General features: G+C 44.6%; 1 protein-coding gene across 1 annotated transcript in view; it reads left to right on the top strand.

Annotated features, from left to right (window-relative positions):
* Positions 1–17,449, top strand: part of TMEM65 (transmembrane protein 65) — a 60,796-nt gene that overhangs the window by 22,134 nt on the left and 21,213 nt on the right. Inside the window, exons 3-4 of the mRNA XM_069731868.1 lie at positions 11,496–11,540; positions 13,058–13,125. Coding sequence (XP_069587969.1) covers positions 11,496–11,540; positions 13,058–13,125 — 113 coding nt within the window. The remainder of the gene's footprint in view (positions 1–11,495; positions 11,541–13,057; positions 13,126–17,449) is intronic.

Here is a 17,449-nt window from a genome sequence, read left to right as displayed (position 1 = left end):
TGTATATAGTATATACCTGTGTGTCATCTCCTCCTGTATATAGTATATACCTGTGTCATCTCCTCCTGTATATAGTATATACCTGTAAGTCATTTCCTCCTGTATATAGTATATACCTGTGTCATCTGCTCCTGTATATAATACTAGCTATTGAACCCGTTCTACACCCGGGTGGCTAGCATCTATATTGGTATATGGTCTCCATCCTGGCATGTGCTGCTCCATCCTGCGTCCCCATCCTGTCATGAGCTGCTCCATCCTGCGTCCCCATCCTGACATGTGCTGCACCCATCCTGCACCCCCATTCTGACATGTGCTGCTCCCATCCTGCACCCCCATTCTGACATGTGCTGCTCCATCCTGCGTCCCCATCCTGTCATGTGCTGCACCCATCCTGCGCCCCCATTCTGTCATGTGCTGCTTCCATCCTGCGCCCCCATTGTGACATGTGCTGCTCCCATCCTGCGCCCCCGTTCTGTCATGTGCTGCTCCCATCCTGCGCCCGTTCTGTCATGTGCTGCTGCCATTCTGCGCCCCCGTTCTGTCATGTACTGCTGCCATCCTGCGCCCCCGTTCTGTCATGTGCTGCTCCCATCCTGCGCCCGTTCTGTCATGTGCTGCTGCCAACCTGTGCCCCCGTTCTGTCATGTGATGCTCCCATCTTGCGCCCCCATTCTGTCATGTGCTGCTCCCATCCTGCGCCCGTTCTGTCATGTGCTGCTACCATCCTGTGCCCCGTTCTGTCATGTGCTGCTCCAATCTTGCGCCCCCATTCTGTCATGTGCTGCTCCCATCCTGCGCCCCTGTTCTGTCATGTGCTTCTCCCATCTTGCGCCCCCATTCTGTCATGTGCTGCTGCCATCCTGCGCCCCCGTTCTGTCATGTGCTGCTGCCATCCTGCGCCCGTTCTGTCATGAGCTGCTGCTATCCTGCGCCCGTTCTGTCATGTGCTGCTGCCATCCTGCGCCCGTTCTGTCATGTGCTGCTGCCATCCTGCGCCTGTTCTGTCATGTGCTGCTGCCATCCTGCGCCTGTTCTGTCATGTGCTGCTCCCATCCTGTGCCACCATTGTATTATATGCCCCCCATAAGATGCTCCATTATATATGCCCCGTATGCTGCTGCCATATATAAAAAAAAATATAAAAATACCATACTCGCCTATCGTCGCTGGGCGCCGAGTGCTGGGGGCCTGAGCAGGCTGTGGGGGTCAGGTGCCAGTCACCGCTAGCTCAGGCCCCCAGCACTTGCTATACTCACCTATCTGTCCCGTTCCAGCGCTGCGCGCCGCCATCTTCCGGCTCCTCTGGCTGTGACTGTTCAGTCAGAGGGCGGCGCCGGCACGCATTAAGCGCGTCATCGCGCCCTTTGAACTGGGAACGTCACAGCAGAGGACCCGGGAGACAGAGCCGCACGCAACGCTGGAACGGGGGACAGGTGAATATACTTACCCTCCTGGCGGTCTCTGACTCTCCGGTGGAGATCGCGGTGTGCGTTCAGTGTTTACGCATACCGCGATCTCCTGGGAGCGTCACTCTGTGAGGACCAGACTGCGCCGGCGCTTGCGCAGTCTATAAAGGCTTCGGACAGAGTGACGCTCCCAGCGTTATATTATAGATATACGTGTCATCTCCTCCTGTATATAGTATATACCTGTGTCATCTTCTCCTGTATATAGTGTATACCTGTGTCATCTTCTCCTGTATATAGTGTATACCTGTGTCATCTTCTCCTGTATATAGTGTATAACTGTGTGTCATCTCTCCTGTATATAGTATATACCTGTGTCATCTCCTCCTGTATATAGTATATACATGTGTGTCATCTCCCCTGTATATAGTATATATCTGTATGTCATCTCCTCCTGTATTAGACCTCGTTCACACGTTATTTGGTCAGTATTTTTACCTCAGTATTTGTAAGCTAAATTGGCAGCCTGATAAATCCCCAGCCAACAGGAAGCCCTCCCCCCTGGCAGTATATATTAGCTCACACATACACATAATAGACAGGTCATGTGACTGACAGCTGCCGGATTTCCTATATTGTACATTTGTTGCTCTTGTAGCTTGTCTGCTTATTAATCTGATTTTTATTTTTGAAGGATAATACCAGACTTGTGTGTGTTCTAGGGCGAGTTTCATGTGTCAAGTTGTGTGTGTTGAGTTGCGTGTGGCGACATGCATGTAGCAACTTTTGTGAGATGAGTTTTGTGTGGCGACATGCGTGTAGCAACTTTTTGTGTGTCGAGTTGCATGTGACAGGTTAGTGTAGCAAGTTGTGTGCAGCAAGTTTTGCGCATGGCGAGTTTTGAGCGTGGCGAGTTTTATGTGTGGTGCGTTTTGAGTATGTGCAAGTTTTGTGTGAGGCAACTTTTGCATGTGTTGCAACTTTTGTGCATGTGGCAATTTTTCCGCGTGTGCAAGTTTTGCGTGTGGCGAGTTTTCCATGAGGTGAGTTTTGCGCGAGCCTAGTTTTGCATGTGGTGAGTTTTGAGCGGCGACTTTTGTGTTTCGACTTTTATGTGTGTGCTGAGGGTGGTATATGTGTTCAAGCACGTGGTAGTGTGTGGTGCACTTTGTGTGTGTGTTCATATCCCCGTGTGTGGTGAGTATCCCATGTCGGGGCCCCACCTTAGCAACTGTACGGTATATACTCTTTAAGTCCCCCTTGTTCACATCTGGCAGCTGTCAATTTGCCTCCAACACTTTTCCTTTCACTTTTTCCCCATTATGTAGATAGGGGCAAAATTGTTTGGTGAATTGGAACACGCGGGGTTAAAATTTCACCTCACAACATAGCCTATGACACTCTCAGGGTCCAGACGTGTGACTGTGCAAAGTTTTGTGGCTGTAGCTGCAACGCTTCCAACACTTTTCCTTTCACTTTTTCACCATTATGTAGATAGGGGCAAAATTGTTTGGTGAATTGGAAAGCGCGGGGTTAAAATTTCGCCTCACAACATAGCCTATGACGCTCTCCGGGTCCAGACGTGTGACTGTGCAAAGTTTTGTGGCTGTAGCTGCGACGGTGCGCATGCCAATCCCGGACATACACACACACACACACACACACACACACACACACACACACACACACACACACACAGCTTTATATATTAGATGAATGCTGGCATAAAAAGAAATGAATTGTGCATGCAGTGTGAGCCCCCACACGGTCCCCTTGTGTACAGTGTGAGCCCCCACACAGTCTCCTTGTGTACAGTGTGAGCCCCCACACAGTCTTCTTGTGTACAGTGTGAGCCCCCACATGGTCCCCTTGTGTACAGTGTGAGCCCCACATGGTCCCCTTGTGTACAGTGTGAGCCCCACACGGTCCCCTTGTGTACAGTGTGAGCCCCACACGGTCCCCTTGTGTACAGTGTGAGCCCCACACGGTCCCCTTGTGTACAGTGTGAGCCCCACACGGTCCCCTTGTGTACAGTGTGAGCCCCACACGGGCCCTTTGTGTACAGTGTGAGCCCTCACACGGTCCCCATATATAGTGTGAGCCCTCACACAGCCCCCGTATAAATAGTGAGTAGTGTGAGCCCCCACACAGCCCCGTATAATTTTGAACAGAATTAAGTACTGACCCCCCCATATATAGTATTAGTCCCCTACACAGCCCCCGTTTATAGTGTGAGCCCCCACACAGTCCCCATATGTACTGGTGAGCCCTCACACAGCCCCCGTATATAGTGAGTAGTGTGAGCCACTCACACAGCCCCTGTATATATAGTGAGCTACCCACACAGCCCCTGTATATATAGTGTGAGCCCCCACACAGCCCCTGTGTATATATAGTGTGAGCCGCCACACAGTCCCTGTATATTGTGAGCCCCCACACAGTCCCCGTATATACAGTGCGAACCCTCACACAGCCCCCGTATATATAGTGCGAGCCCTCACACAGCCCCCGTATATATAGTGAGCCCCCACACCGCCCCAGTGTATATAGTGTGAGCCCCCACACAGTCCCCATATATATAGGCAGCCTCACCGTGGTTTCCATGTGTACAGTGTGAGCCCCCCGCGGTCCTGTGTACTATACGAGCCCCTGTATACAGGCACACCTCTTATACACATATAGAATACTCCCCTCACTCCGGCTCCGTTTTGCTCTGCTCCGGTGCGCTGCCTCTCCGCGCAGTAGATGTCAAGTAGTGATGTCATCGTGTCGGCCTGCTGTCACATGCTGATTGGTGGAAGAAGGAGCCGACTTCTCCATCCTCCCCCAATGTACTCACTGCTTCCTGGGGTCATATATAGCCGCGGGGGCGCGGTGTCGCCCATGGGTCACTTTTTTCAGCCATTTTTGCCCTTCTATTAGTAATTACACGCATCTTATTATCTTTATCTCCTTTCTGGGCTTGGCGGCTCCGTGGCTCGAGGACTTGGCCGCGTCTTGGCTTCACATCCACTTCTGGATCTTCATATTTGTTGCAGTTGATATTTTGATCTACAATCCAGCATTTTCCCGATGGAATTTCATCAGTTAAAGCCTGACTTTTTTTTTTAATTTTTTTATTTTTTTTTTTAGTTTTCTTAATTGATGACTTCTTTAATCAAAAAGTAACAACCTCTTTACATTATCAGCCTTTAGGTACCTGCACACTTTCCTGACTTCCGACATACACGAGCGCTCATCATGGGGAGTGATGACAATGCTTTACTCGCCCTCCCCAGGTCCGACCCTAGTCTATGCTGCTTTTCCTCCTGTTTGTTAATGGCTGCAGCGCTGACTGCGCATTCTGTCTGCACAGGCCACTAAGCTAACTGATTGGCTGCAGCGCTGTCCGCATGATGTCAGCGCTGTAGCTGATCATGGACACAGGGAGGGCGAGTGAACTGCTCCCGGGGAACGGGATTTTCTGAAAGGTAACACCCCCTTTAATTCTGGTCGGATTAAGCCACGACAAGGCTCCTGCCCCCCTTTCTTGTGTATGCGCTATAGTCTGGTGGCAGGATCCCTTTAAGGCGCGTTGTTTGGCGCCGTTTCTCCTGTACACAGGTTACGGTGTCACGCTCCTCAGGTTCTCCTGTATCTTCTCGCACAGCGGGAATTGATCGGCTGTTGTAATTAGGCGGATACATCGTCCGCCGTCCTGGCAGCCCATCTGGCAAAAAGTCTCCGAAAAAATGAAATGCATGGATCAATGCCGCGACGAGGACAGAAATAGACTTCACACTTACAGGATCTGTGTAAACGCTCAGAACTACTAGGATTCCTCCCGTGGTCTCCAGACGCCATTTATACCGGGTCACATCAGATTATTGGACGCCAGTTAAAGGGAAAGTCACATGTAATAAATTAGGATTTTCACTTCCATGTAAGTCTGTAAATGAAATGTGCTGGGTTGATGCTTTTTGAAGAAAAAAATAAAAAAGAATATTTTTTTTTTTTTTTTTAGATTTTCCAATTCCCTTTGGGTCGGCTATATTGGCAGCAAACACCCCGTCCTGTTTTGTCTGTATAGACAATGCGGCAGATTGCGAATGCTTTATGGCAATTGTAAAAAAAAAAAATAATAATCTATAGATCTATTAGATCTATTCACACTGATATTTGCAGCATGCACCTTTAGTATCCCCAGACCTGTATGTCATACGTCCTTAGGCCCCCATTGTAATCCTCTGTTCTTATCCTTGGGAATGACGGAGACCCGAGGACTAGTCCCGTTTGTGCACTGGCGGACTGAGAACATGCACTGTATACTGACATTAATGGTCAGGAAATGAAAAGTGTCCAGGAAGAGATTGAGTACAGATGTGAGCTGGGAGCGGCATAATGTATGTACAATGGCTGTCCTGATCTAGTCCTCTAGCAGGACAATGCAGCGGTCAGTAAAGAAGCGCTCCTCCTCCTCCATCTCCGACTCCTCCTTTTTGTCCTACTCCTCCTTCTCCTCCGACGACTCCTTCTCCCATCAAGATTTTTATTCTCGTCATATATTGCAGTCCTCATATTATATCGCACTGTGCACTTACAGTTGCTCATTTTGCCTTTCTACTCGGCTAATTAAAAGGATAGCAGTTTTGATGGGAGTGGTGTAATTAGAGGATGCTGCTAACCCTGCTTATGATAATAAGATTACTCTGGCCCCTGTTGAAAATGAGATGTCTCTGAAAAACCTGCCATTGAATGATAAGATGACTCTGCTCACCCTTCCCTCTATTGATATGGGGTGTCTCTGCTGACCCTGCCCTCTATTGATACGGGATGACTCTGCTGACCCTGCCCCCTATTGATGTGGGATGACTCTACTGACCCTGCCCTCTATTGATATGGGATGACTCTGCTCACCCTGCCCTCTATTGATATGGATGTCTCTACTGACCCTGCCCTCTATTGATATGGGGTGTCTCTGCTGACCCTGCCCTCTATTGATACGGGATGACTCTGCTCACTCTGCCCTCTATTGATACGGGATGACTCTGCTGACCCTGCCCCCTATTGATGTGGGATGACTCTACTGACCCTGCCCTCTATTGATATGGGATGACTCTGCTCACCCTGCCCTCTATTGATATGGGATGTCTCTGCTGACCCTGCCCTCTATTGATATGGATGTCTCTGCTGACCCTGCCCTCTATTGATATGGGATGTCTCTGCTGACCATGCCTTTGAATGATAATGCGATGACTCTGTTGCTCCTGCCCTCTTTTTGTAACATGACTGTGTTGACCATGCCCGATGTGATGTCTCTACCCACCATACACTAGAATTATTGTGAGATTACTTATCTTACCTTGCTCTCTATTAATAATGACATTATTCCCCTGGCGCTGCTTTCTGTTAACAATGAGATGACTCTGCTGACCATGCCACAAGCTACACAGTAAAGTTGAATAGTCTCCTCCTGTGACAGTTTCATGTCACTCTGTTGGGAAATATTCTCATCATCGCTTCACCTAGCTGCAACTAGAAAAGCATGCACAGATCCAGAGGCAGTGTCCGCATCACTATTCTTCCTGTCAAAATGACAGACGCCATAACAGTACGGGTGTCTTTGATATCCGTAGTGCATCAAACCCAGTATGCCGCCATGTTCTTTTTTTCTACTTCAATGACAAAATATTAAACCAGAAGCCTGTGTTGTTATATCAGGCCAATCAATTGGCTTCTTTTAGCAAAACTGTCTAAAATAACTACACCTTGTTGCCTGTAGCAACTGAAACCTCGATTTTATCTTTTAAACTGTTCTATTGAAATTAAGTGGTGATGGGTTGCTAAGGGCAACAGGGGCAGTTACTGACAGTTTGAATTTCAAATTCAAAACTTGTTCAGCTTAAAGCGGTCTCACCTGTACAGTGTGTGCTGTGACTGTAGAAGAAAGACACGGAGCGCACAGCCGGCCACATTCCAACTAGACGTGTCCGGCCTCGCTCAATCCACTTGTCTAGTCGGTATGTGACCGCATGTGTTCAAATCACATACTTGCGGCCGCGTCGATGACATCAGAGAATTCTGACAGTACACGCACTACGAGTGACTGCAAACTTGAGCTCCAAGCCTGGACAGGCCCTTTAAGATTAGGGACCCTCTGAGGTTCTTCCGTCACATGGCGGTGGGCTTAATACAGTCTGATCTGAGTGTTAAAGCTAAGAATCTTGTGTTCAGTTCTGTAACTTTTTTCCTTAGCGGCACAAGATCGATGTAGGCTTCTCGGATGTGCGCCCATGTCGTCTTCTACAGCCATGTCACCTGTATATTGTATTTTGCCCACTGTGCATTTTAGAATTGCCCCCTATCTGGTTAATCTACAAGTTCTGAGCATTTCTAGTGGTAATCCGTATGGGACACATGTCAGCATTTCCGTCCCTCGTCCTTTCTGATATCGCCCTGACTCTGCAGTTTCTCGGCTTTTTGGCGCTTCGCTCTGTGCTGGGTTAATTGCTCATGGACAGTGTCTGCTCCCTAAAGCTGACACTAATGCTAATTGTGGCAATTAATTGCCTCTGTCCCTTTTTATTCACAGGAGATTAAATGACTGTGGCCATCAGGTATAAAAAAAAAAAAAAAACAAAGCTCAATTTTAACAACTTTCCTTCTCTTCTGAAAATGTTCATAACCAATCATGGTGTTGCATCATTTCACAGCCTGCTTTACAAATACAACAGCGGCAATGTGATTGTCAGGACTGCCGAGAGTGGTGGTTGGCAATATTAATATACATATTTGCCAACTTTTAGAGATTGTCCTCCTGAAGAATTTTAGTTTTCAGAACGTGACCTTTTTTCGAACCCTAACCCTGCCAGGCACCGTTTTTGCCCCTAAATCTAGATTCCTAACTGTTTCCAGCTTATTCTGTCTATTGCTGGTTTCAGAATGAGTCAACTTAGAATCCATCAGTGACCTCGTTCCGACAGAGTTTGGAACTCTCTTATGCGTCTTTTGCAGAGCAGATTTGACCGCAGACCGCGTCACAGTTGAATGTACAGGAAAACAAAGAGCCTGTAAAAGCAAAACGGGGCAACATTTTTTTTTTTTCAATGAAATTCAATTGCAAAAATTATTACATTTAGGCAGAAAAAAGTCCACAGTAAGACACTGTGTAATGCTTTAATTCTCCGATGGTGGCTCCCTTTCAGGATTAGCCACAGATTACAGCTGATTTGGGGTCTGGGATGTTGACCTCAATAGAGAAAACCAAAAAAGAGCGAAATATATTTACAAAAATAAGAAAACTTTAGCAAAAAATTGTTAAATATGTAAATTGTCTCTTCAGAGAGGAAGAGGACTAGAACTCTAGCGCCACCCATAGGAAGAGGCGATCCTAAAAGTCGATATCGACTTTTTAACGAGCCTTGCAATATCACGTGTGATAAAAGCCAAACCAAAATCTCAATTTGCAGTCACGTTGTTTTGGGGTGTTGCCCCTCATCAGTGAAAAGTATGACAGGTAATTTGGCTAGATGAGACTGGGGTGTAAGGGGTAACTTTTCTCCTTGTGCAGAGTGACAAGCCAAGCCTTGCATATCAGAGTGAGGAGACTTATGAGTCATGCATGCTTCTCTGGGAAATTAAATACGGTAGTTTCTTAAAGAGTCGATATCGACTTTTAGGATCACGGCTTCCAATAGGTGGCGATAGTTATTTAATTTCCCAGAGGCTCATTCATGGCTTATAAGTCTCCTCACTCTGACATGCCAGGCATACATTGTTACTTTCCACAAGGAGAAATGTTAACCCCTTAGATCACAGGAAATATAGTGATAATTGTATTGTTGGCTATAAAACGTTATGGATGACCAGAAAGCATGTAGTGTCCGGTCTGTACGATCTCCTCAAATGTCAGATTTAGAGGATTCATAGCAAGCAGGAAGCAACTTGTCCCAGTAATGTGCTGATGCCGGACATAACTAATCCGGGTAATAAAACCCACAATCGTGTATATTTATCCTATTGTAATACTATTACAGCAGAGTATTCCTTACCATTCCTCATCTTCAGATTTATCGTCGTATTTGAGCCATAGTAAAACTTTTCTTCACCCATTTGCTGCCTGAGCCCTGCTCACACTGACGAACTGGGGGGTATGCTGTGGGATACCTTGTAATTAGCTTATTGTCATACTTCACAAATAGTTTAATATTGGGGCAGAAGTATTAATATTATTAAATACTTGAGTATCGTACCTTTTTTTTTTTTTTTTTAATACTGATCAGACTTTCTAAAGTCATAAATCTTTGTAATACACGCCATTACCTTATTTTGCTTCTTTCTCTCTCGAATACCATGCTGTAAGTGCTGTTTTACCTGTGTTATTCAGGCTCTTTTAGAAGCTGCTTTGACCTGCTGCTCTAGCAATAATCTGCACTCAAACATTTTACAGACTAATTTGCAGTCTGAGCACGGGGGAGGGGAGCACAGAAGCTCCCATCGCGACTGTCTTTTTGCAAGTAGCGTTTGAGCATAGATTCTTGCTATAGCAGCAGTTCAAAGCAGCTTCTAAAAGAGCATGAACTAGGCAGGTAAAACGGCACTTTTCAGCAAAAAGGAAGGAAAATATCATGCAAAACTTTGCTAAAGCTGTTCAATAATAATGAAAAGTTAATTTTTAATTAAGGTGTCGGAAAATGCTTCTAATTTGCCGAAATTGTAAATTCGTGGCAGTTACATTTCACCAATATTTTATGTTAAAAAATAGTAAATTGAGCACCTGATAGTGTTGGGATCTGCTTTTCCTGGACTAGTCGCACTCATGTCATATTCTAGTGGCCATTGTCTAGAGATTGGCAGCCGCTGAATGACTTGAAGTCCGCATCCTCCTGATTTTCCGCCACCTCCAGTCCAGAGTTCTGCATTTATTTTCCGACTCGCTGCTGTAGATCGGCAGCCGGTCACTGCCGGACATTACATGACTTGGATCTTTATCAGCTGCTCATAATTCTGAGCCATTTACATTCTGACTCTGTGCCGGGAATCTGATTACTTGGCCAAGAATAACCGGAGACGTCGGAACATAAAAAAGTGTTCTGCTCTACTCACATCCAAAGCTGCACTAAATGATCTGGCTGCTTGGAATCCACATTTTGCTGACATGTAACGCCCAATCAGTTCAGGAAGGGCTTTATATCGCTTTTTTCTCTGCATCATTGGGATATGCTGATATTTTAATTTTCGGATGAACTTCATTAAAAGTGAAGCTAAAATTCCGTCTTAGAATTTTGCCAATGATTCTGGAGCAAAGACGATATGTATTTGCTCCGAATGAATATATTCTTATCATTTAGTTGCATTTAAAGTGGGGGATGTCAATGATTTTTCTATTGATGATCTGTCCTAATGTCATCAATATAAGATCGTGGGGGTCCGGAATCCGACACCCCCCCATGGATCAGCTTTTGGCAGCTCATTTTGCCATTGGAAACAGTGTCCTCAGCTCCATCCAGACAGTGGCCGTTCTCGCTTAATGCATCTCAACTCATGTTTACCTCAATGGGAGCTGTGTTGCAGTACCCAGGAATGGCCACTACTTGGTGTACGGCGCTGTTCTGCAGACACTGTACTTCCGGCCCCCGCGGGACCTGTGATAGGCTGTCCGGTGGGGGAGCCAGGTATCCGATCCCCCCACAGATCAGCTATTGATGACCCACCACAATTATAGCTAATCAATATCCTTAGTCCACAAATTGTTCTTTAGAAAGAGGAAAACCCCTCCAAGGATTGAAAGGTCAGTAGGAAGAGGCCTGATTCCCTGATGGCGGCTGTATGTGGCGCTATATGGCGGTGTGATACATCCCTTTCTTTGTACACTGAACCTTTTTCTACCGGTTTAGTTCTCCATAGTTTTGTCATAAGCTGAAGCCGCGGCTGAGATGTTCACATAATTACCCAGCGCTGAGTCAGGGGACGGCTTCCCATGGGCCGGGTGGAGACGCTGGCAGCCGGCAGTGTAATTACTGTGCAGCCCTTCCAGCAGATCGCTCTGTATTATAATGTAGAATTTGCTGCAGCAGCTTCTTAATAAATCTTTTTATTGTCTCCCAGAACAACTCGAAGCCGCCCCACCTTCCTCCAAACAGCTGAAGCACGGTAAGACGTCCATAGGATTGTATTATGTTACGGGCGGGGGCACTATGGGGCGTGTACATCCGAGGCCTAGACATAAGTATATCAAGGCAATGTGTCATCGTAAAACAAGGTTTTATGTTTTTTAAAAACTCACCATTTTTTTTTTCTAATTTGCCAAGTCACTATATTTAATTAAAAAATCCTTGCAGTTTTCTCTCTAGCAACTGTACGTGATGTCACAGCTCACCTCCTCCTCCTGTACAATGACTGATAACACACTACATACAGTAGATAACACAGGATCCACCATTCACAATAGGTGATATCACAACTCACCTCCTCCTCCTGTACAATGACTGATAACACCTCTATATACAGTAGATAACACAGGATCCACCATTCACAATAGGTGATGTCACAGCTCACCTCCTCCTCCTGTACAATGACTGATAACAACTCTATATACAGTAGATAACACAGGATCCACCATTCACAATAGATGATATCACAGCTCACCTCCTCCTCCTGTACAATGACTGATAACACCTCTATATACAGTAGATAACACAGGATCCACCATTCACAATAGATGATATCACAGCTCACCTCCTCCTCCTGTACAATGACTGATCACCCCTCTATATACAGTAGGTAACACAGGATCCACCATTCACAATAGGTGATGTCACAGCTCACCTCCTCCTCCTGTACAATGACTGATAACACCTCTATATACAGTAGGTAACACAGGATCCACCACTCACAATAGGAGATGTCACAGCTCACCTCCTACCGACAGAACGCTCATGTGGGTGCTGCCTCATGTAATATCACTGTAATACTCCAGGAGATCTATGGTTAATTATCCGTTTAAATGGGAAAATTAAATGTGACTTTGCCACAAATCCGCACCCACATGTTACTATGTAATAATGATGGCTTTTTACCTTCTAAAGGTCACCGGGACAGAAATGTCGCGGTATTTACATTCTCAATTTGCTGACATTTGTCATTAAATTTCCAACAAGACAAAAATGAGCATAATTTATATGTAGTATCGATTAATTTTTATTTTTTATATAAAGGCTTCACCTAAACCACCTAACCTATTAGTAAGGGGGTTGTAATTCTGCTCTTCCATAATCCTCTATGGGGATCACGTCATGCAGGGTCCAGGGAGAGCTGGGTGCAGGAGTCAGGATGGGGGACTAGATTTGTTCTAAACCTATGAAGTAGCTGAATAACATTTTTAAAGTGGGTTTGTCCATCTTTTAGTTCTCGGCTGTATGTACCTGGCTGCTTTTTTCTTTCCAAAAACAGCGCCACTGCTGTCCACAGGTTCTGGGCGGTGTCGCAGCTTAGATCCATTGACTTCCATAGGTCTGTCCTGCAGTACCAGATGCGACCTTTGGTCATGTGTGGCGATGTTTTTTTAAACAGCCGTGTTTTTCTAATTCTGTCCCGCCATTAATCCCATAGTAAGGCTGTAGTGCGACCTGTTCTTGTCACCCTTCTGATTTTTCCTCTTTGTATTCCAGTTTTCGTCCACAACGCACTACCGTTTATTGGCTTCGGCTTCTTGGATAACGCCATTATGATCGCTGCGGTAAGGGCTTTGTTTTCTTTTATTTCTCTTCTTCGGAATCTTCACCTTTGGATGAATCTTTGTAATATGTTTTCCTTTTTCTTCACTTTTTATTATTTTGTTTGTCTTTGTTCAGCGTATTGAACAGATTGATAAGTGCTGGAAACTGTCAACAAGGTGCTGTGTACGGACCTTTAAATTTGCTTCTCGACTTCTCCAATGTGAGCTACTTGTTGACGGTTTCCAATTAACAACATTGGCTAAACCTTTTATGACTCTTTCAGGACCAGTTTGTTTTTGTTTTTTTTTGTTTTTTAATTTTTTGTTTATTTTCCATTGACATGACCATGTGAGGCTTTGTTTTATGCCGAACAGGTTGTAGTTTTGGATGATGCCATGTAATGTACTTAAAATTGGGGGAAAAAAACCTCCTACCGCGGTGACTTAATGAAAAATGCAGTTCCGACCCTTTTTTTTTTTTTTTTTTTTTGGTTTAGTTTTAACAGCAATTGTAAAATTGACCTGGACATACAGTTGGGTCATTACAATTACTTGGTTACCAAACTGCTGTAGTTTTCTTTTTAGTGGTTAGAATTAGTTCTGAACTTTATTTAAAAAAAAAATAAATAAAAAAAAAAAAATTTAGTTTACCATTTTCTGATACGCATAACCGAGGTTTACTCTAATTACCATTTTAGTCCTGCCTACTTTATATGTCTTTTCCTTTTATTAAAGTACTTGTTTGGGAGGATTTACATCAGCACCTAAATGGAGGTCAGCATTATTTTTTTAATTTTTTTTCTTTCCTCGGGGGCGTGGCTTAGAGTAATTATGCAGAGCAGCATAAAGACACACCCTAGAGGATCTTGCCATACACATTCCCTGCTCCTTGATCATAAAAAGGGGCCACTAAATAAAGTGGGGCCCATATCTCTTGGGCCCATATCTCTTGAACCATATGGCATATTTCCAAAAAAAAAAATAAACAAAGCAGGAAAAGTCATGGGAATAAAATAAGAGCGAAAACTGACTATTTTTGATCTGGCGACAGGTGGCCTTTAAACAGGTTAGAAATTAAAGGGTTTCTTTTCCCTGCACCCGACACTGGAGCTACTCCCTACATGAACTATTGAATAGGGAGCACTTAACTCTTAAAGGGATCCTGTGTTATTCAGCCAGTACCTACTTCTAATAGCAGTGACCGGAGAGTTCTCTGCTCGCTGCTGGTGAACCATTAAAATCCCACTGTCAATCTCAGAAGAAATCCTATGGTGCGGGTGGGTTGCCAGTCAGTCGATGAAGGCCCCCATTACTCCTATCTTGTCATCTCATAGGGGATCATGATTTCTACTCTCTCCTGCAATGATGTGATATGATAGTACATAGAACAAGCAAGTTCAATTTTGAAAAAAAAAAAGAAATGTTAATATCAAATACGGTAGTTGAAAAAAATTTAATAAGTTTGAATAACCCTCATGTTCCCAATTAAAAAAATAATGAACCAAGAAAAATAAAGCCTATTTGATATTGTCGTGTTTGTAGAAGTCCAATCTATCAAACTACAAAATTATGTAAGAAGGCAAAAAAATGAATTTTGTCAGAGTTGCTGTTTTTTTTTTGGTTGCATCTAAAGTGCGCAAAGGAAAATTAGACACATTGGGAAGAAAGAAAAAAAAGATGTAAAACTCTGATCGCAATGTAATGTTTTCCCTCGGTCCTTGTAAGATCTCCCCAGAAATGTGAGCAGGTTCCTCGTGGAGATAATCTGTGCTCTTACCACGTAGATCCAGTCATGTGGGAAACTCCATAAAATCGTCATGTTTACAAGTCGTCAGGGCGCTGTGTGTGTGTGTGACTCTGCTCCATAACAATTGTGGGCAGCGTGGAGAGTGTGCCGTCACGCCGCTACTTCTTCCATCCTTTCTTTAGTAACACAGTTGACTTTCTCTCCTGGAAGGTCGGACTCCAAGGAGATCCCGCTGGGACATGTCACACGTGAATAGCCCGGGCCTCCGGACGAATCTTCTGATAGATGATACTGATGACTTTTCACAGATGTCAGTGTGGCGGGAGTAAGGCCACATTTAATATAGTCACTTTCTGCTTTTCTCTAGAACTAGAACCCTGAAACCATGCCCATAGCATTATCCTCCTCCACCAAACCGTACTGACACCATAAAGAGAAGTGCGATCCGTCACTGAACTGAACACGTTGCCTTACATGACTCCATCCGACGCTCAGCATTGTGTTTGGTGATGTACGGCTGCATGACGCTCCCGGCGGGAACACACACACACTCACACACACACTCACACACACACACACACACTCTCACACACTCTCACACACTCTCACACACTCTCACACACTCTCACACACTCTCACACACTCTCACACACTCTCACACACACTCACACACACTCACACTCTCTCTCTCTCTCTCACACTCTCACACTCACACACTTTCTCTCACACTCTCACACACTCTCACACTCTCTCTCTCTCACACTCTCACACTCACACACACACTCTCACACACACACTCTCACACACACACACTCTCACACACACTCTCACACACACTCTCACACACACACTCACACACACACTCACTCACACACTCACACACACACTCTCACACACACACTCTCACACACACACACTCTCACACACACATTCACACACACACACTCACACACACACACTCACACACACTCTCTCTCACACACACACACACTCTCTCTCACACACACACTCTCACACACACACACTCTCACACACACACACACACTCACACACACTCTCACACTCACACACACTCTCACACACACACACACTCTCACACACACACACACTCTCTCACACACACACATATACACACACACACACACTCTCACACACACACTCTCTCACACACACACATATACACACACACACACACTTTTTTTTTTAGTTAAAAAATGCAACAAAAATGACCAAACGCCAAAGACGACGCTAAAGGAACAGCACGGACTGGGTTTTCCCGAAGCGTCTTCTCCTTCACAAGCTCAGCGGGTTCTTCTCCCGCGTCTATAAGATGCCTTATCACCTACCCTTAGAATTATTCCCAGCAGCTGGCTTTCCTTGGCAGATTTGAGAGTTCAGCACTAGCGAATGATCGGCCCCCATTGTTGGGCTCACTCGGGGTTCAACCACATGTTATAATGTGTTGAACACTCCATTAATAATGCAGAGCAGTGAAAGTAAAGAGATTTCCCACAATAAGCGTACATTTGTCTCCATAAGTGGCCGCTTATGGACAACTTCGCACACTCCGGATCAATGCAGGCATACAAACACCTCTCTAAGGCCATACACTTTATTTACTTTTATTAGTGTTTGATTTATAATTTTATTTTCTTTTAAACTTTCCAGATTTATTTTAGAATCTTTCAGTTTTTTTTCTTTTATTTGTTTTTTCTTCTTAATCATGTTTGTTTGTTTTTCACATTTTCACTACACGTTATAAGTAGTAGTAATTAGGGATGAGCGAATTGCAGCTCCATGGCCCAGCGTCTACATCCGTATACCATGGCTGCCGTCATTCCCGCCTTTCCTTTAGGTCAGCCGGCCTGGTGCGCATCACGTCACAATGATGACATAAGAACCTGAAAAAAATGGAGTTCTATACCCAATTTATAAAAAGTCAAAAAAATACTTTGTTACATGTAGTAATCACACAACAATATAGTTTAATGAAGCACAAACACAGGACATAAAACCCTAGTAAAGAGCACATGGGTCCAATGGTTTAATCCGTAATGCTGATACACGTATGTGAAAGGAACACCTATTATAAAGAGTTTCCTAGGGCTGCCATAGTGACATTACGCCCCCACAAGAAAAAAATAAAGTGCGCTTACCCATGATGGAAGTAACCAAGTGCCGAGGAGCCAAGTCCACCCCATTGGGGTGTTCCTTTCACATATGCGTATCAGCACTACGGGACCACATTGATACCCAAGCCTAATTACAAATACACATGGCTGATAATTAGACACACTGATATACTTAATATTTAAAGCGCCTTTTTTCCTAATATCATGATGGTTTACTATTACTTTTTAATGCCTTGGACCCATGTGCTCTTTACTAGGGTTTTATGTCCTGTGTTTGTGCTTCATTAAACTATATTGTTGTGTGATTACTATATGTAATAAAGTTTTTTTTTTTACTTTTTATAAATTGTGTATAGAACTCCGTCTTTTCAGGTTCTTATAATATTGGGAGTATACACTCGCTGTCCTTATCCTTAATATCGATTTAGATTAATGTACTTTAAGCTATATGGTACCCATGTTTTTT

The sequence above is a fragment of the Ranitomeya imitator genome, chromosome 6 (genome assembly GCF_032444005.1).
Source record: "Ranitomeya imitator isolate aRanImi1 chromosome 6, aRanImi1.pri, whole genome shotgun sequence".
Lineage (NCBI taxonomy): Eukaryota > Metazoa > Chordata > Amphibia > Anura > Dendrobatidae > Ranitomeya > Ranitomeya imitator.
The sequence above is the reverse complement of the archived record's forward strand: the minus strand, read 5'-3'. Positions and strand labels throughout refer to the sequence as shown.